General features: G+C 51.7%; 1 protein-coding gene across 1 annotated transcript in view; it reads left to right on the top strand.

Annotated features, from left to right (window-relative positions):
* Positions 1 to 20,865, top strand: part of PTPRF (protein tyrosine phosphatase receptor type F) — a gene marked incomplete at its 5' end in the record, with an annotated part of 246,182 nt that overhangs the window by 212,723 nt on the left and 12,594 nt on the right. Inside the window, 4 exons of the mRNA XM_082287496.1 lie at positions 2,646 to 2,761; positions 8,502 to 8,599; positions 16,385 to 16,508; positions 18,434 to 18,609. Of these exons, the coding sequence (XP_082143622.1) occupies positions 2,646 to 2,761; positions 8,502 to 8,599; positions 16,385 to 16,508; positions 18,434 to 18,609 (514 nt within the window). The remainder of the gene's footprint in view (positions 1 to 2,645; positions 2,762 to 8,501; positions 8,600 to 16,384; positions 16,509 to 18,433; positions 18,610 to 20,865) is intronic.

Here is a 20,865-nt window from a genome sequence, read left to right on the forward strand (position 1 = left end):
CGCAGAGCAGACCTGCTCCAGTTGTAAGTGTAGCGTGAGATGATTGTTAGTCCTCCGGAGGAGCACAGGTTGCATTTGCATGTGTTCATGTAGCCTGTTCAATTACAGTAGGTCATCCTCTGTCAGCTCAGCTCTGAGGTTCTGCTCCTCCTGGGCTCTCTATTTACATATATTTCTCTAGCTGGGGAAGGGAGCTGCCTTTGTTGTGTGATTAAATGGAGTTCTGCTGTGCATGTGCAGTCAATGCCTTTTCTGTGTGAGTGATCATCTCCTTTCTTCTGTTCCTGCTTTTCCCTGGATCTAGTAAGCAAGAAAGGTATGAATCCATTTTATCTTTTTGTTTTGCTAAAATTTCAAGTCTATTTCCCTTTTTAAAAATCAAGCCTGAAGCTACTAAGGGGCATCTTTGTTTTTGGGAGTGTGGAGCATGCCAGCCCTAGGAGTTCATAAAGACTTTGTTTCCTCAAAGGTATCAGCCTCCTAGCAGTTGTCAGCCTCTCACAGCTCTCAGGGAGAAGTTCCAACATAAAGACTTCCCAGATTGCTTTTGCAATTAAATTAAAAATCAAAAAAACCACAATAATAACGGCAGTTATAGGGGTTCCTTTGGTTTCTCAGTCACTTCAGACTGAGAGCTGTTCCCTCAAGAATGCAGGTGGATTCTTGCAGTCTCTAATGAGGAAGCTTTGAGGGAATACTGGGCAACTGTAAGAAACATGTTTGCTGGTCTTTAATGAGAGAAAATGGCATCAGAGGGAATTTCTGTACCAGGGCCCCATAGAAGGTATTCCCACCTTGCCTTAGCTTTGCTTTGTCCCAGAGTCGTGGGGGTGGAGCACCAGGCAGCACTGGCCTGCAGTGCCCAGACCTGACATACATGTCCCTGCTGCATCCTAGCCTAAGGAGGAGCAGCATATCCTCTTCTAGCACCACCTGTGTGCTCAGAGTGATGCTGTGGTTTTGTCTGTCTGGCCTCTCCGTGGAGGCATTTTCTCCCAAAGGTATCTGTGTGTCATATTCACAATGGCATGTCTACAATGGGAATGAATTGAAGCTGAGCAGCAGTGGATAGCTTGGGATCTGGAGGATGGTTTAGCAGTTGCCCTGACTGGGCTAATGAGACAGAGACAAAATTTAATTATGTGCTGTGCCCATTCCCCAGAAAAGCTGTCCCACTTTGCTTGAGGGCTCAGGGACTGGTACACAGTAGCACATTGCACATCCTGCTGTGCTCCTGATAGGAGCTTTATTTGTTTGCTGTGTGTTCTGCTTTTTTCTATCAATACTCTCAGTCCTTCAGCTCTTTTGTCTTGGTCCAGGCAGCTGGAAGGCTTCTGAGATGTTGAGATGCCTCAGAGTAGTGTAAGACTCTCAAACTGGTTCTCCCCGTTGAACAACTCCGGTGTTTGCGGCAGCCTCGGGCTGCAGGTGGAGCTTGCTCACAGGCTGGGCCACACAAGGAACACACGCAGGTTTCACTCGTGATTTAGGCACTAAATTTTCTCTAAATGCTTCTCATTAGTGGTAGCCCAGCATGCCCAGTCTCTGATGGAAGTGAAAGTTCCCTGTGCCTGTGAGAGCATTTGCAGTCACGCATGGCTCAGGGTCACCACCATCCAGGGATGCAGTGGCCTTAGTGCAGAACCTGGCAGCCTTTCAGTGTGCTTCCCAGTGCTTCACAAGGAGGTCCAAAGCAGAGACTGACTGTTGCCATTTGCAGGCTGGTAAATGTGCTAGCACTCATGTAGAGCAGCAGTGCTGCAGCTCCCTCTCTTCCAGGAAACATCAGGCCAGCAGAGGGGTTCAGCCAGAATCCAGTTGGGGGCTGTAGCCAAAAGACAAAGTCTCTGTGTGTTCCTGCATGCTCAGGACATTGGCCATGTGCCAGGGTCAGCACAGGCTCAGAAGAGAGAACTGCTGTGCTGCTCCTGCCCAACACCCTTCTCCACCCCTTGGGTGTATCCACCGTATTTGTAATCCAGAGCTAGAAGTGGGACCTAGAGATTCACTAGAAACTCTTCTTGCAGTATTAGATTTTCCCTAATATTCACTTGTCCACTTTTTGATTGGATCTGTCCCTGCTTTGCCTGTGAATTCCAGCAAGAGCCTGAGGTGGTGGCATCGCTTTAGGCATAAATATAGCATGAAGAGACAACATTGTATTTTATTGTTCCATTAATACACGCCTTGGGTGCCTTCAACCATTCAAGACATGTATTAATGGCCCAATAAAACACACCCTGAAGAGCCTTTACACTATTATATTACAGCATTCTATATTTAAATATTTCTAATACTTGAAAAAAAATTTTATTATATCCTTCCACTACAGGAAATAGTTCCTAGAGACAGTAAGAGGAAACAGCATCTTGCATCTATCTGCATTTTCTCTAATAAATACTATGCAGAATACCACATTTCAAAACTGCCTCACTAATCAAACATCTGACATCTCTTATATATAATCTTTCCTGTTCCACAGGTGGGAAATTGGTGGCACAGAAGACGATGTGACTTACCCAGAGCCCCGGGGAGCCTGGGGTGGACCTGGGTATCTGGGACACAGGGACCCACACTCCTTCCCAGGGTGATTCATGCCAGTCTGCCAGAACTCACCTGCTTGTCTCTGCCCTCTCTGTCCACAGGAAAAGGGCACATTCCCCCTCTTCCAAGGATGAGCACTCCATTGGCCTGAAGGACTCACTCTTGGCCCACTCGTCTGACCCAGTTGAGATGAGGCGGCTCAACTACCAGACTCCAGGTAAGGAGCAGCTCATCCTCTTGAATCCTGCCTCCTCCAGTTCCCCTTCTCCGTTTATGTCCCCATGCCAGAGGTAGAGTTGCAGCCTTCCCACCCTCCAGGAGATCCACACCTTCTTAGTCACAGTGACACAGAGTGGCCTTTAGACCGAGGATGTCCAGGTGTCTGCTCTCTGGGTTGCAAATCCTTCTCCCTGGCCCTGTCACTGCAGGCCCAAGAGGCTGGGGAACCTGGATGGGGCTGGCCTGTTGTGTGGTGTGTGTCAGACATGGTGTGAAGCTCATTGCAGTTGTCCTGAGCTGGGAGGAGCCTCCACACGGTTGGGAGTGTCCACACCTCGGATGCTCCTGGGTGCTGCACTGGCTTCACCCGGGCTGGGCTTCAGTGCTGAGCACAACTGGTGCAGTGTTGGCCACAAGGGCTGCATTTGGGGCAGTCAGGAGGTATATAGAGCTCTTACACTGCTGAGGATGTCCCAGCAGCTTCATTCTTGGATCTTTGGTGTGCTGACTCTCCTGCTCTGCTCAGCTAAGGGTCAAGAGAAGAGCTACCTGCAGACTATAGTGCTCTCCAGCCAGTGTTGTGGCCCACTGAAGGACTCTGCTGGTCATGGTGGTGTCAGTGCAGAGGATGATAGTTCAGTAAAAGCCATTCTCTGCATGCTGCTTTCACTGGCCTGGGATGCCTCAGGCTGTAGCTTTGCCAGCTCATGGAGGCAACTGTACTTCACACTGCAGAAAGGTCTTGTGCTGCTGCTTTGTGTCTGCATGCCTCTGATGGCACCGAAAGCACAGTGCCTGTCATTGTAGTGATCAGAGACAGGCTCGCCCTGACTCGTTCAGAGCCTTTCAGAGAGTCCGAGTCCTAGATGAACTGAGGGAGCACTTGGGCTTTTGTGATGGAGGGAGCAGTTCAGCAGCAAATGAGGCACATACAGTTCTCTTCTAACTTGCAGCTCCTCCTGGTCTGTAACCTACTTTCCTTTTCCTCCTGCTGCTCATTCATCTAAGAGCTTTCATCTAACAGGAGAGTTTTGAAGGGGCCATTTCCTGATGTAAAACTGCTGTGTCTGGCGGGGGGCGGGGCAAGAACAGCCTTTCCTGTTGCCATTCACAGCAGTTTGGCTCACACCTGGGGTGAGCTACACTAGCACATCCTTTTCTGTGCCAGGGCAGCTGTCAGGGGTCCGTAGTTAGTGCGTCTTCCAGGCAGGACCAGTGGCAGATCTCACACGTGGGCAGCAGCAGCAGCAGGCTGGTACGTTAATTGGCCACAGCACAGGATGGTGTCACAGCGTGGGAGGAAAATGGTGTGGGGAGCAAGGGAGGCACGTGTGCCAGAGGAAGAACATCTCGACAGGCAGGTCACCAGGAGCAGCACTAGGGAGGGGTCACATGCAGTCAGCAGCAGCATGCAGCTTCTTGAGGAGGAGCACAGTGTTAAACAGGGCTGCTCCAGGACAGCTGTGCATGGGGACAGGCCTCTGTGACATGTCTCCATGCAGGCACAAAAGCCATCTTTGCTGCATGCTTGTGGTTTGCATTGCGTGGAGAATTGTGACAAGTTGGGCTTGTGTCTGCTCCCATCTTCAGAGAAGTCAGGGTGTTTGGAACAAGGATGTCCCTTGCTAGACCTGTAGCAAGGTTCAAGAGCTGCCATCAGAGAGACAGGGGGCCAGGAAATTTTCTTTTCCTGTCTGTGAGTAAGGATAAGCCAAAGATGCTGCTCATTTGGTAAGTTTGCAGGGCTTTCTGGAGAGACAAAACCAAGCCAAAGTTCCCAGTTCACTTGAGACAGCAACTGGACCCTGGGATACTGCTAGAGAATGCTCCCCTACCAAAAGACAGCACTGTGTCCTCCTCCCCTTCTCCCCACTGCATCCCATGTGAGTCTCTGAGGGACGGAAGCGGGTGTTGTGCAGCTTGAAGTGACTGTTCCAGCTCCTGACGAGCTTGTCCTCGTTAATGAGGTGCATGAAATCCACCAAGCCCAGTGGGCCCAAGCTGTTACCCCATCACCTGACGGAGGTCGAGGCAGTGCTGTGAGGATGCATTGACAAGAGGTGCTGGCCACCAGCCCTAGTAGTTGGTCTCCCTGCTGCAGCTTGCTGAGCAGGGAAAACTTGTTTAATGCATAATTAATTGGTCTACTGTTATTAAATATTAAGCTTTCTCATTTTTGTGGGTTTTACTTCAGACAAGGGTTATTCCCCCCTGTTGGCCTCCCTGTACTAACGTACTGCTGTGCCAAGTCACTGAGAGGATACAGGACCCAGCAGTGTCCCAGTACCATGAAGTGGGACTGAGTTGTGTTGCTGATGAGCTGTGAGCGAGCTGGAGGCTCAGGGACACTGAGCAGAGGTGGCTGGGGCTCCGTGCAGTTCCCCTGGCCACCGAGAAGCACAGATGCCCACTGTACCTGCCATCCACTGGCCCTTGCAGGCTTCCCTGGGGCATGGGGCTGTGGCCAGTGGTGTGCAGTGAGAAACGTAGCTCTCGGTGTCACATGAAGGCCTGTGAACTCCCTCCCTTGCAAGTAGCTCCAGCTCCACATGTTTGCCAGTGTCAGCGGATGGCACTGGCCAGAGCCAGCAGCCTGCTGTGTAACAGCCACTTGCAGAGCAGCCCCCAGGGCCAGGCAGTCGGTCCTGTGCAGGAGGGAAGCTCCCAGTGCTGTGGCATATGATGCTTCCCTTTTCATCTTCATCTCGTTGTCTTTCCATCTCTGAACCTCTGCGATGATGACTAAAGGCTAATGGGATTTCTGTTCTTGCCCCGTTTCTTTTCTTTGCAGGTGCCAGTGTCCCCTGTTGCCCGAATATCTCAAGTTAGTTTTAACTCCTGTTTTTATCTTTTGACACCTTTTGCTTTTTCTTTCCCTTTCTCTCTCGTCTCTGTATTTTTTGTTTCAATGTCATGAAGATCACCTTCACTCACAGCAGACTGTAAAATGGCAGTGATTTCACTTTCTGACATGATGTGTGGGGCCAGGCTCAGTACTGCTCGCACGGCACTACAGCAGCTCACCACAGCACAGTGCAGAAGGGAAGGTCCTGAGTGATGGGCTGCCAGGAGGCTTCTGCAGCAGCCCCTCACCTGTCCTCAGGCCTCCTACCCCCTCAGAGTGGTATGCCAAGCTCTGCCATGGTGCCAGGCCTGCAGGTGGCCCTGAGTGGGGACTGATAACCTTGGCCATTCTGGAGGGAGTGAGCGGCTAAAAACCCCAAATGGACAAATTGAAGGGTGCTCTTCAGTGGTTGAACACACTTTCTTCCTACCTCAGGAAAACTGGTTTCCCTAAGCTGGGTCACCTCTGTCATAGACTTAGGCAGAACACATGATGGTCTCTAGACTGTCTGCAGTTGGTCTGTTTGGCAGTGTTGGTACCAGAATCCCAGGCACAAAGGAGGCACTTAACTGCGCTAGCAGCTTGGATGGAGCAGTACCAACCTGAAGATAAAAATGCCCCCTTATCACTTGTCTTCTGAGCTTCAAGTTCATCCTCAAACAACCATAAAAGCGTGACTGCCTTGCTCTGGGGTGTTCAAGACATCTGCATATGCACACAGGAATGGGAGAAGTATGTAGGATAAATACTTCCCCTGGGAGCGGAGCCAAGGGCTTTGCAGTGTGTGTCCCTGCAGGCATTGTGAGACCTCTGAGCCCTTCTAGCCTGGTGGTGAGTTCACTGTCCTCTTGCCAGAGCAATTGGAAGAGCTTGTGGAAGTCCTGGCAGTGTATACAAATCTCTGTCTTGCCCTGCACTGTCAGCGGCTGTTTCTCTAGGTTCACCATAATGGGATTCCAACGGCCTCTTTTTCCCCGCCTACTATTGCAACTCTTTTGTTGCTGCAGCACTTCTCTGGCTGGCAAAACACAAGTTTGGAGAGACCACCTTGTATTTCTCAGCAGAGATAAGGGTCTGCAGCTCTGCTGTGGTCCACAGCTCTGCTTTACTTAGTACATAACCATGGAAGAAGCACATACTGTCGCTGTGTTCCAGTCTCTCTCTTCTTCCAGCCCCACACTTCTGCCTTGGCCCCACACTGTTCTCATCATTCAGTTGTTCATCAGTGACAGCTCTGCAAAGATTGCTCCTGAGCTACAGCCTCAGAGTTCTGGCACAAGTGAGGAAATTGTGCCAAAATCAGCATCGTCTTTGTCCCTTTGAGGGCCTGCTCAGCCATCTCAGGGGTCCTGATGGGTGAAGTGGCAAACAGAGGACCATTTGCAGGAGGACCTCAGCATAAGGCAGAATAGGGATATTTCCTTCTCCACCTGTCCATGTGTTCTCAGGCCATCCGTGGATAGTTCTGCATTACCAAGCGATGGCAGGACAAGTGTGTGTTGGATTGGGTCTTGCCTGTGTGCAGTGATGTCAGACGTTTTGTGCAGAGGTCTGAGGTGTAACATTTCCATGTTATCACCTTGTGGCTTGTCACCACTGTGTAAAATGTGTGTACCCAGCCTGGGGACTGCTCCATCACCTCAGTGGCCCATCACTGCCATCTGTGGCAGTGTTCAGCCTCCCGAGCTATTGAAAAGCTTCTGGCTGTGCTCCAGCCTGTCTCCCTGGGTGTGAGTCAACAGCTTCAGCCTATTAATAATCATCATTACCCATGTGGGGTTTCTGGGAAACCCACAGAGCTGCCGCTGGAGTCACGAGCCTTGGGATTTGGATGAGATGTTTCACAATCACATTCCTGCCAGTTCAACATCTCAGCATCAGAGAAGGCGGCTGTGATAGTCAAGCTCTGAATCCCAGGGCCGCAGGAGGGGGTCTTCCCAATCCCATATGCACACCCCCACAGTACCGGTCCCCTGTGGGATCCCCTCCTTTGGGCCTTTCTCCTGAGCAGGGCTTCAGCTGTGCCCAGGATGAGCCATAATGTTGCAACCCTGCTTTAGCCAGGGTAAGACTTCTGCCATGGCTTGAGCTGCATCCCAGCTCGCAGCAGCCTCCCAGAAGCTGCTGGAGGGCACATCGCTACACATGGTGCCTTGCACAAGCCAGCCCAGAGGAGATGAATTTTGGGCCCTGGAGCGGGCTCTGCCTCTGGAGCATCACTGAAGAGTTATGCAGCTGTGGGCAGAGCTGCTCGTCAGCTGTCACAACGTTGTGCACTGTCCTACCAGGGGATCAGCCATTCTTCCGTGGGGCCCTTCTCCTCTTTCTCTAACGCCCTGGGGACTGGGACAGCATCTGCCTACGCAAAAAGCTGTGCACATGCACTGCAGAGGTTTCACTGCAGGTCTGCAGAGTTTCTTTGTGGCTGATGCCATTGTTAGGGGTAAGCAAGAGGATCAGCCTCAGCCCTTGGCAGTGAGAGCACCAGAGGATCGGTGTGTTCAACTTCAGCCCATGCAGGAGCCCAGGAAGCACAGTGACAGCGTATCCTTGGCCTGTTCCTGCCAGGGGCTGGCCGAGCCCCTGCCCACTGCGTGGCCTGCTCTGTGTGCCCGGTGGCTGTACTGTCCGAGCATGCTCACCCGGTCATGCACATTCTGCACATCACCTTTGTGTTCTGTTCGCCGCCCCGCGTGCCCCGGGAGTGTGTGCCGCATGCCGTGTGAGCTCGTCGGCTTCCCATCCATCCCGCCCGGCGCTTCACATCCTCACACATGTCCGCCTTGCACCCACCTCTTGGGTTTGCTGTGCACATGCTCTTGCTGAGCCTTCCTTGGCCATGCAGAGCCGTAACCATTCTCCTTTCCCTCCTCCCTCCTTGTCTCGCTTGCAGGCATGCGTGACCACCCCCCCATCCCTGTGAGCGACCTCTCCGACAACATCGACCGGCTCAAGGCCAACGATGGGCTGAAGTTCTCCCAGGAGTACGAGGTGAGCCTGAGAGCGGGACGGGCAGCAGGGCAGGGTAATGCTGGCCAGGACCCCAGCAGAGAGGGCCTGGGGAAAGCTGAGCTGTGCCTCCCCTGCAGCAGCACCACCTGGGCAGGCCCCACACCAGGCCTGGGAGCCTGCCAGCTCTCCCTGCCAGCCCCAGAGCGGTGGGAACTCGCCTTGAGCAGTTGAAGCATGGCTGGTACAGGGAGCAGGCCTTGCAGCAGAATGTCCAGCAGCCTGCCATGTTGCCACCATGGTTATGGTCTTAGGAATGAATGGGAGCTCGTGTCTGCCCACCTGGACTGTCTCTGATTACTTTGTTCTGCTCTTTGAAGGCTGCACTCCATCCAGGTTGGCTGAGGTATTTCGGTCTGCAGTATCCTGTGCCCATTCAGTTCCATCTTTGTTCAAAGCTTTGCTTTCCATGCCATCCTCTGATGCCAAAAAACATGCCTTTTTGAGTTTTCATTCCTGCTTTCCCCATCTAATCTCCCCCTGGACTGTGCTGGCATTAGCCTGTGCCATTCAGCGTCAGTGCTGTTCCACTGCTCTAGAGTAGTCCAAGCTCCCCTCCCTGCACAGAGCTCTCTCTGCCTGTGACCTGCAGTCATGAGCTGCAAACTTGCCTGCACTTCTGGATCATGCTCCCACCCATATCTGCATCTCTGGTGGAGCCCCTGGGTAGGTGCTGTCTGCGTACACCACTGATGCTGCCTTTGCTTGCACACACAGGCATGTGCTGGGTGTTTCATGAACCCCTCCACCCTGCACTGCACCTCTCCCAGCCCAACCCCCTCCAGCCCTGTCCTCCCCTGAGAACAACTTGCCAAGGGGGTGCACATGTGGAGCTGAAGGCGCTGACCTACCTGAGGGCTGCCTCACCTTTTTTGACATTCTTCAGGCTGTGTGATTAGGTTACTGCTGTTTAAAATTGAGAAAAGTTCCTCTGCAGTCATGAGAGCCGCAATGGCAGGATGATGTTTTGCTGTGCTTATGTGCAGAGCCCTCTCGAGCTGCAGGGGACTTATAAATAAACCCCCCACTAGTATTAAAGAGGGAATAAATTTGGGAAGTGTTCTTTGCATGTGTTACCACTTTTGTTTGAATTGTTATCTGCCTGTGCCTGTGGCCACCCCTTCCTGCACCATACCTACACTGATTTATGAGATGAGATCAGAGCATTTGCCCACGAGGTAGGATTATATATGCCAGGAAAGGGAAAGTAGATCTTTATGTTGGGAAGGTAAGGGACAAATTCCAGCTAGTTAAAAGGGTGTGCTGTGTGTATCTGAGGAAGGCACAGAGCTGTTTGTTGCTTTGGGATGCCAGGTGGAGGGCTTTGGCATCCCTCTGCATTCAGTGTCTGAATCAGAGAGATGAGCTACAGCATTACACTGCGACTTGGGAAATGTTGAAAGGAATAATGTGCTTCCCTTGCAAGTTACCTGTGTGTTCATGTATGTCCTGCCAGTGGAGCCAAAGTGTGCAATCATATCTGTCTGCCTTGGGCTTTTTGCTACCAGTCCAACTGAAATGTTAAGCAGGGCTGTCCACTCTGCTACAGGCAGGCTGTGGCTCTGCTGCACAGTGGGGATTCAGCAGGATCCAATCTCTGCACTCCCATCCTGACACTAAGCCTGTGCTCAATAGAGCCTGCAGCATAACACTGAGCTGTAGGAACTGCTTTGGAAAAAAATGAGCATTAAGTAAATTCTCTTAGCTGCTTTCATGAGCCTCTCTCTTCTCATTTCTCTTTCTTTAGAATATCATGGCTGGTTGAGAGCACCAATCAGTTGTACTTCTCATGTTGAAGCAGCTATTAAGTAGCTGATTGTTGCACATAATTTTTTTCCCCTGGATTCTGCTGCGTTTGACTCCTCATCATCTGGAAATTGCTGAACATGACAGGCTCATACAGTGTTTGACATTAGGATGGACCCAAAAGCAGAAGGGGTTGCACCTTGTTGGCATGTGAGGATCAATACAATCATTTCCCATTTGAAATGCCAGTGAGAAGAATCCTGGACTGAGGTTGCAGAGAACAGCAGCTGCCCGTGCAGAATTGCTGCGGCAGTGGGGCCACTCTCATCCTGGGCCCTGTATGTGTGGGTTTGGCAGGGCAACAGCTCCCTTTGATAGGAGGGCTGCAGGGCAGGATCGGCATGGTGTGAGCTGCTGACTAAGGAAATCTGCAGAGTGGATGTGGAAATAGCAGGCAGAGGTGGGAGGGGAGCAGGCTGTGCAGCCCCTGTGGTAGCCCAAGAGACAGGAACCACACCTTTGCACATGCTGTGCATTTGCAGTAAGCATTGATACAGTCCCAGTGCTCGCCCTGGGACTCTGTGAGCCCCAGACCTTATGCTGAGTTGAGTGGTGACCCAGCACTTTAAGAGGTGAAGGCCCTGACCCTGTTCCCCATGGCACGATAGTGCTGCCAGACTGGGCATAGCACAGCTGAGCAGGGAGACACAAGGGAGGAAGGCATGGCAGGTGAACCCCCAAGGCCCATTTGCTGTTTGATTGTGCTTTGGAATAGTTGCGTTTTAAGTGTTTTTGCAGACCAGCCTGTCAGCCTAACGTCTCTGTGGGGTGCAGGGCTGTTTATAGATGGCTCACATTCCAGGAGCAGTGGCACCACAGGCAGAGAGCAAATATTTAACAGCACTTTTAACCACTGAGGCCAGCTGGCCTAGAGCCATCAGTCTGGCGCTTGCCTTGGCTGTGCAAGCAATAGCAGGGTAACATAGACACAGGTGACACAAAACAAGACCTGTCAGCACCTCCCCACATGCCTGGGAAGGGGACAGGAAGGCAGAGATTCCTCACAGCCATCTGACCTCCATTCCCACAGGTCAGAGGACAAATAGTATTGCTCACACCAGTTTGCCAGCCTGTGTGGCCATGCAGCCCATGTGACAAAGCCAGCACAGCAAGCTATGGGCTGGCTGCAGTGAGAGCGGTTTCATGAGCTGTGGGTTTAGCCCTCGCCCCTGGCACCGGGGAGCCATCCCACCTCCTGGTACCCCTGGAGGAAATGCAGGTGCTGGGAGCTGAATCACATGCAGGCACAGTTCACTGCTGCCATCTGCTCTGGTGTGGGGCAGAGCACAGCCCCACCACACTCTACAGGCAGGCAGCAAACTGGGGAGGAGGACACAAGGATCTAGCAGCTGTTTCTGGCCTGGCTGCACCGGGAAAGTATTTCATTTTTAGTGTACAGTGAAAGCTACAGGGAATTTACAGTGTGGGATTAATGGAATTAAATAAGTAGAAGGGAGGCTGAGCCCCTTGACTGTGGATGTGCAGATGGTGGCGGGCGCTGTTGCTGTGTTGGAGCTCCTCCTGTGGGCACCTTCCCATGCTGCAGCCTGTGCTCCCGGGGCAGGCTCCTGCCCATGGTACCTGCCCTGGGACAAGCTGGTCGGCACACAGCACCACATCTCACACTCTCGCTGTGGAATCCAGCAAGCCGAGCATTGCTGTCCCCTTTGGTGCTGTTAGCAAACACGGGATAGGCTGGCTCCAACCAGCACTGGTTCCTGCTCTCTTGTAGTGCTGCTAGATCCTGCATCACCTTCCCAGGGGAAGATTTTTTCCTTATTCCTCTCCAAACTGCAACTTGTGGCTATTATCCCTCATGTCCTGTCCATCTGGCATGCATATGGCCCCCAGGAGCGGAGCACCTGGTGGTGATGAGAGCCTTGCAGTGTGGAACTGCCTGGCACATTAGTTCTTGGTAAACTTTAGGCTGTGTATGAGATTTGACTGTGCTCTTGTTTCCTGGTGTGGTAGGGAGGCTGCAGACCTTTCTTCACAGTTTTCTGTGGAGAGAAGCACTGGTGGTCTGCCCAAACCCTGTGTTCACTTTCATTTCCCATAAAGCCACTGAGGACACTGCATCTCCTGTGCCTGCAGCCCTGGCAAGGCAGCTTAGGCAGCGGGAGAGGTGCTTGGATCCCTGGGGGCCAGTGAGCCCTGGAGGTTTTGGGCCCAGGTAGCACCCCAGGAGCCACTTGCCGTGGGTTTAATGGGCTTATTGGGAAGCTGCCTGGCAGGCACACGGCACTCACGTTCCGGTAATAAGAATAATAAGGCTGAAGTGCTGCCAGCAATTGATTCAGAAGCACATTATGTCCTCATTTGAGGCGCAGCGCAGATTGACAGTGGTCAATGCTCGTGCTAATGTGGTTGATTTCACAGGAGGACAGGAAACACTTACTGCCTGAGCATCTTCCTGTCCCTGTGCCCTTGTGCAGCCCCCTGAGCTGCTGTGCTGCCCCAGGGCACTGCCTGCCCAGGCTTTCCACACCTGCAAGAAGTAGAGGCAGGAGCAGGGGCTCAGCATGCAGAGGGATTTTGGAACTGCACTAAGGAAGGGGAGCAGCAAGCCCAAGGCAGACTCTATCTGAGAGTCAAAGTGGCACTCAGGGATGTTTTCAAGGCATTTGTGGAGTGCTCTAGAGTCTGTTGAGGAAAGAGCCTTTTTCCAATCCCTTTTCAATGATCTGACTCTGTCTTTATGGCAGTAGCAGCAGGGATCCCTGAACTGCTTTGGTGAAATTGTTGCTTGCATTTCCATGCTGGTAAGGAGGAGTTTTACTAATTGGGCTTTTTCTTAATTTGCACTTGCTGTCTTACAGCATCTCCCTGTCACTTTAAAGCAAAGCAAAAGTAAATGTCATGGTGCTTTTAAGTTTGCTCGTGGCTCATTTCCTTCCAATTTCCCAGCCTTTTTGCTTTCTAGGAAGAATGAGTTGGAAGTGTTACTCTGATCAAGTTTTGGGATGAAGCAGTGATTCCCATGAGCCCCAGAAAGGAACAGGAGCAGACTCCTAGTGCCAGGGCAGCTGTGGAGCAAGGTGCAGGGAGACAAGGCACTGCTACTGCACTCAGGGGCTGCAGAGCATTGTATGGAGATGGGACAAGGCTTGCCAACCACTACTTCATGTAAGGGCTCCAACTCTCTCCAAGCAGCCGATCATCCTCCCATTTATTTACTCATTTGTTTGCCTTAAAGGGGGGAACAGGTGTACATTAATTCATCACCAGAGTTTAAATTAAATCATTTTACTTCTAAATGAGTCACTAATTTGCAGGAGTATTTAATTAGAGCCTCTTTGCACTCAGGTGCTGTATTAGTTCTGACTTTCTCACCTGTTTGCCCTCTTAAGAGGTTGATGATGATTAGACCATTTCTGCACATCTTCATTGCACATCAAAGCTATTAACCCTAATGGCAACACCTTGGTGCTCCTCCTCTTCTAGGGGCTCTTGGCAGCCTTGTCCTCCCCCAGGAAAGAACCCTTTGCTCTGCTGTGGCAGGACACAGACTTGCTGTGCAAAGCATTCCGCACCCCACAGGTCAGGCAGCCCTGCAGCCTTTTGGAAGTGATTTGCAGCGTAGATTGAGCATGAACAACTGCACTGAGCTCTGCTTGCCTCTGCTGTTGAGGGAGGACTCGCTCCAGCACCCACCTGTGCCCGTTGAGAGTGTTCACAGAGTGCAAGTACGGCTGGTGCTTTCTTGGGTTGCTTCTTCACAACAAGAAGATGCTCACTGATACCTTCAGAGCCACTCTCAGCTCCACCACCTAGTCAAGTAGAGCTAGTCAAGTCTCTGCATGGGCTGTCAGTGCAAACTAAGGTCACCTTTTTGAAAAACAGGTGTTATTTATGTTTAGGCATTGATGGGTCCATATTTTCCTCCTTAGTTTGTCTATTTGTGCTTCTCCTTCAGTGTGCTCTGTATTGACCAGACTGGTGTCAAAACCCCTCTTACTTACCTCTACTCCAGACCATAAAGTCCTTTCCTATTATATTCCTCTTATTTTTCATGCCTTGGGTAATTTCTGCATTCCCCTTGTGAGGTTCATGCCCACCATTGGTGGGCATCAGTCTTCCCTGCCATGCAACTTGAGAGTGGGGAGCATCCAAAGAGCTGTTCCCCTGAGCAGCCTATCTTGAAAGCAAAATACAGGTGCCTGAAGGAAATGAAGTGCCCCAGAGAGCCGTGAGCTGTGCTGGGATGTCTCCGTGCCTGGGCAGAGGAGTGTGCAGGGCCTGTGGCAGCCAGGCCAGTGGGTTTGCAGCCACAAGTGCTGCTTGCAGCCTTCACTCCCACCATCCTGGCTGCAGCGCCTCTGAGCACAGTGGCTGCCTGCTTATTACACTGATAATAGAAAATTACAGGTTTTCTGTAGGAAATGTCTATTTACATTCTACATTTCCCAAACTACCTATTAGCATCACTGTGATGTCACATCCTCCTGTGCATTTTCGTCAGCACTGGCCCCTTTACCTGCAGGCAGCCTGGGCCACAGCTGGGGAGAGACAGCTGCCACCTGGCACAGCAGTGGCCCGTGCTCTTCGTGTGCTGCAAAGCCCTCAGGGCCAGTGCAGCAATGCAGGCAGTGCCTGTGCTCCGTACTCAAGCCAGTGCGCACACCTACTGCTGGCTTCTTGGGAAGTGCCTGCTCCACAGCACAGGAGCAGAGGGGACATCGATGGGTGTCACCTTGTGCACAGCTGGTGACAGGGTGAGCAGAGGGACCATGAGGGCTGTTTATGTCAGCCCAGTCAGAGAGCTGTGCTTCCCACCTCAGCCTTTTGCTCACAGCTGATCCAGAGCTGACAGACAGGCATTTCACTGCCTGAGAAACCTTCTGACACAGCTCTGCCAAGCGATGAAAGCGGATGCCTGCAGGGAGCACAGCATGCCATGCTTCCCTTGGCCTGTTTGTCTAGTGTTTTTGTCTGTGGGCCAGCAAAGTTTCAGAGACCCTGAGCTGGAGCAAGATTTTAAGAAGATTTTGATGGTGGTGTTAATTTTGGGGGGAAGGGGTTAATGGGATGACTGATTGCTGCTGTAGCTGCTTGTCCAGGGCTGCATGTGCAGAGCAAGTCCCTGCATGAGGCAGGTGTCTTAACTGTGTGCCTCGCCTGTCTCTTGGACAAGACTATCCCATCTCAGATGGGTGCTTTGGGGATGGTCCTTGTTTGCCTTGCTTTGTGCATGGACTGAGAAGGTAGAGAAGGCTTTGGAAGAGGCTGCCCAGTCATGGAGCAGCCATGGACTGGGTGCACCAGCACACGGCTTGTGGAAGAAGCACTGGGTGTGCAAGGCCAGGTGGGAGTGGGTTGTGTGCTTTCCAGGCAGTTGCACAGTGTGCAGGCCAAGATTTATAACCACATCTGTTCTCCAGGTTTATAGTGTCTTGTCACTCTATTAACTCAAACGAGAGATGTTTACATTGCATAAGTAGCTGGAGCAGTGGATAGTAACGTATTAATTTTCATGACTATTCCCTGGCAAAAGCTCATAGGCTGTCTTGCAGGACACTAATACTGAAAGCTTCTGGGGCACAAGACACCCAGGGCTTGCTATATTTCAAGAGACTTCAGTCCAACAGCTAATAAAACCTCTAGGTCAAGATCTGTGCAGTCAGGTCTCTCTGGAATGCTGGCAGAGGACCAAATTTCTGCTGATGGTAGCTCCAGAGGAAAGGATGAGCACGCATCAGAGGAGATGAGGACTCACCTGCAGCACAGTGCCCCAGTGAGGGGCTGCTTTGCCTGCAGATCATGGGATGCGTGTGCCACTAGAAACTGGTTTTCAGTGTGGTCTGGCTTGACACTGCTGCTGTGGACACCCATGGAAGCTGTGTCTGGCCTGGGGAGAGGTGTGCAGTTCAATGCAGATTTCCTGACTGAAATCCCCATGTGCTGCAGCATCTCACTGTGCTGTGACTGCTAACAACTCCTTCCTTCTCCTTCTCTCTACAGTCCATTGATCCCGGGCAGCAGTTCACCTGGGAGAACTCCAACCTGGAAGTGAATAAACCGAAAAACCGCTATGCAAATGTGATAGCCTATGACCACTCGCGTGTCATCCTGACTTCCATCGACGGTAAGAGTAACTGGAGTGGGCACCCCATCAAGGAGCCGAACCTGACTGTAGCAAGGGGACCATCTTTTTCTGTGTTCTAAGCTGAGCAGGGACAAATACCAAGCATCAGCATGATCAAATGTGTGTTCTGGCTGGCCAGAAGAGAAAGGGCACCGTAGAGCTTTCCCAGTGTCCTCAGAGCAGTGTTCTCTGTATGGTTGCCTCTTGGTACTGCTGGCAGCAAAGATGTCTGTCCCAGCAGCTTCCTTTCCCACTGTCCTCCCTGTGTGACTTCAGCTGCCTTCCTCTTAGTGCCACTGCCACCCTCTGTCCCAACACTATTGTAGGGCCAGTGTCTTTCTCTGGGACTTGTCAGTATATGGTCCCAACTAAGTGTCCAGGGTGACACAGGATGAGGGGTGCTTCTTCCCCTGGGATATCAGACTCCACACATCCCTGTGCTCCATGGGAGCCTCAGGCCCTGGTATCCCTAGCACTGACCCCAATGGCTCCAAGAACACATCCCTGGAGTTGGGGCTAATACATGTTTCTAGTCCTCTTGCACACAGAGGAGCTGGAGCCCAGGCTCACCCATTCTCCTTGTTTTATAAACCAACACCCAGCTCTGCACACCCAGATCTGAGCCCACTGATGGAGGATGAGGAAGATACAGCTAATTCAATGCACTCCTCCTTGGGGAAGGAACTGGGCCCTGGCTTTGCACACAGGTGGCCCTACAGTCACTAGCGTCCTTTTTTGGGAGATGAAAAAGCCTTTTCTAGTGGTAATGCTCTACTCCTCCTTTTCAAGAGGAGGAGAGGGGGCCAAACAGTCCCTAACAGCAAGCCCTGTTAAACAGCAGCAGCAGCTATGTGAAGGCCTGGCATGTCTGCTCATGGGCAAACCCTCACAGACAGCTGTGGGGTGAGCACGTGGGGGAATCCCTGTTTTCCAGCCTGACTCAGTTGCTGTAAGTAGTGTCTGTGCCTTCCCGGGAACTGTTCCCGAAGCACCCTGCCAGCTCCATGTTGCCCATGCCAAGGGAGCCAAGCACTGCACTCCAGCTGCTGCCACTCCCCCAGAGCTGCCAGCACTTTGTGTCTGCTGGAGACTGCTGAGACCTGTAGAATTTTCCCCAGGACAAAAGGACGAAGGGTGACCCCCAGTTTTATTTCCTTCCTCTAATGAAATGCAGATGCTCTCTCCTGGGGAGACAATGAGATTCCTGCTGCTTTCTCTCCCTGCAGCCCAGGCAGCCCATGCTGAGCAGGGTTTGGAAACAGCCTCATGCTTCTGCTTTGCCGAATTTATTTTAGTAACTATGTGTTTGCATTTTAAAGGCCTTTACGAAAAATTCCTTTCCTTAAAGCAGTGGAGGCAGAGTAGGGGCTGGAGCAGCCTCTGCTAGCAGGCAGCAGAGGGGGGTCTCCCACTGAAGGGTTTCAGTGGTGGTGGGAGGGAGATTCTGGCTCCTTGTGGATCATTGTCCCTGCAGGAAGGATGGGAGGACATCCCTGCCTGACATCCCTTGCTAACAGAGACAAGCTAATAAAGGAGCCTCATTTTTAAAAGGTGCTGTAGGACCATAACAAATTGCTGGTGAATTTAAGACAATTATTTCAGTCAGTTGCTTGGGGCTGAATGAGCTCCTTAATATTCCTGCCTGTGAGTTTCCCTTTGTGTGCGTGTGGCAGCTGTCTCTCTGCTTTGGTGTTGCCTGCTTGTTGCATTAATGTGGGAGTTACAAAGGGTTCCTCTTTTTTCAGGCACCATCCCTGTCCTTTGCAGGCTCCCTGGGAGAGATCCTGGCATCACCCCATAAAGGAGACTTGTCAAGAGCCTTGTGAACATGCCAGCCTCTTCCCCTGCCTGCGGGGCCCAGCAGAGCAATAGGTACAGGGTTGTGGGCCGCCCCCAGTAACTCTTGCCCTCTTTCTCCTCCACAGGGGTCCCAGGCAGTGATTACATCAATGCCAATTACATTGATGGGTACCGGAAGCAGAACGCCTACATCGCCACGCAGGGACCGCTGCCAGAAACCCTCAGTGACTTCTGGAGGATGGTGTGGGAACAGAGAACAGCAACCATAGTCATGATGACCAGGCTGGAGGAGAAGTCCAGGGTACAGTGTGTGCTTTCTCTCTTTTCTGGAGCTGTTGGGGGGCAGAAAAGAGGAATGGGATCACTTCAGAGTGTAAGGACATCCAGGGAGAGGCAATGCCAGTGGTGTGGCTCGCTGCTACAGGCAGCCCAGCAGCAAGTGCCTTGTAAACATATCCCTGTGGGGCAAAAGGGTGGCACAACCTCCTGTTGCTGGCCTGCTGGTTTACCCCTATTTTGCCTGCATGTCTGCGTGCACACCCATCCTTTTCTGCCCACATCAGTCGCACCAAAGAGGGAAAGAAAAGCTCTGAGATGGGGAGTGTGGACCATCCCAGAAGCTGAGAAGCTGCAACAGCTGGGTGGTACCAGCAGCCTGACAGGGCCTTGGCATTTCAGGCAATACAGAGGAATGGCTGACAGGGTCTCGTTGCAGTAACAAGACTAATTTGTGCTTTGTCCAATGACAACATGTATAAATGATCAGCTTATACTGCCAGGATTAGATATTCTGATGTAATAAATGCAAAGCTGCCTGTAGACCGTGGGGAAGGCGTGAGCTGGAGGAGCAGGAGCCCTCACTGCATATGATGCAGTTTTCATGTCAGAGGTTCTAACTCAGCCCCTGAAGCAGGAGTTTGTAAGCTGTGACCAAGTCCTCCTGTGCCCAGATGCACCCTTTGGGCAAAGCCTGCCCAAGGAGGACGTAGCTTCTGCCTCTCATGATTCAGTTTGTTCCTAAAAGTAAAATTTCAGTGGTGAGCATTTGTACTTGCAGAATATTTTAGTGTTGCCATGCCAACAGCAAAAGGGGCTTGTGCACTCAAGCTGTGAAGCACTGATTATTTTTAGCCCAATAAGCTCATTCTTGAGAAGCAGAAACTGTCAAGTTTGGGTTTAGTTAAAACTTTTGCTGCATGCTCTCCCTCCTTTTCAAAGCTTTAGCACTGAAATGCTCACAGGGATGTCCCAGCCCACCCTGGCTCGGGGGAAGCAGCTGAAACGACCAATGACCGTGGAAAAACAGATCTGCTTCTCCTAATGTACAAAAAACAGGCCTTGTTGTTGAGTTTCCTCGGCTCTTCAAATGCCCTACAGCCTTCAGGGAAAAACAGCATTCCTTGGAGATGAGCTGTGTCTAGAGATCCAACCCCAGCTTTGTACTGTGCTTCCTGCTGCAGAGCCCTGCCTCTTCTGTCCAATGGCCACTGTCACCCACACAGCCCAAACGGGGAGGGAAATTATTCTGACCTGCCCTGTGACTCAAGGCTTGGCACACAGGCTAAGCAAGATCAGAAGCTTCTGGTCAGCTGCTCTCTGTGGCTGGGGGTTAAATGGGGACTTTTTCGTGCCTTCACATTTCAGTGATGGAGCATATATTTGAAGAACAAGGAAAAGCCCTTCTGGGTTGCCAAATAAATCTGTGCCTGGAATCCTGACTCACTTAACTTCTGGGATGCTCAGTTATGGCAAGGCACTCCAAGGTGCATGTTTCTTGAAGATAACAGGTTTCCTTTGACCCCACAGGCACTTGTCTTTGCCTGAGATGCCTGTGGTGCTGAGCTGTGCATTATCTCCCCCCAGCACGCTCTGTCATATCATCCTGCAGTATTGGTTTCTGTCCCAAACACAATGCGTGTGGCCAGGCTTTTGGTGACACTGTGAATCCCTGTTATGGGCAGGAGGTGACCAGAGCCTTCACAGAATCTCAGGCAGCCTGCCTGGTTGGGCATGGTGCCCAGGGGCTCTAGGCTGACCTGACCAGACCCAGACCCAGACCCAGACCTCTCCATTCGCTCCCTGGCACTGCCTGCCCATGTCCTGCTGCCTCTTTGGCACATCCCCAGCACTAATGAGAAGTGGGCAGTTCTCTCAGGCACTGTGGGAGGGGCAGGTTGCCAGGAGAGGCAGTGGAGAAACCTGGTCACTCCTGAGTTGAAGTAGTGATCCACAGCAAGGACTTACTTACCTGGATGTGTTTGCTGGACCCTGTAGGTGTCTCAGGGCATTCCCTCACAGCAGGGCCCTGGTGGGGAGCTGCGATGTGGAATTCCAGGAGATTATTTTCTCTGGGGTTTTTTGTTGTCTTTTTCATCATCTTCCAAGGCAAGATGGCTTTTAGCCACCTTCCTGCTCTGCTTTTCCTCATGCCCTTTTGGTGATGCCTAGAGCTCTCTTGGGAGCACACCTTTTTGGGACCAGTGAAGATCCTAATGCTAGTCATTGCCCATTGCTCCAGACTTTCAGCATGAGTCACTGTTTTGCAGTTCATTCCACT

Source organism: Coloeus monedula (genome assembly GCF_965178545.1).
Source record: "Coloeus monedula genome assembly, chromosome: 9".
In the NCBI taxonomy this organism is placed as follows: Eukaryota; Metazoa; Chordata; class Aves; order Passeriformes; family Corvidae; genus Coloeus; species Coloeus monedula.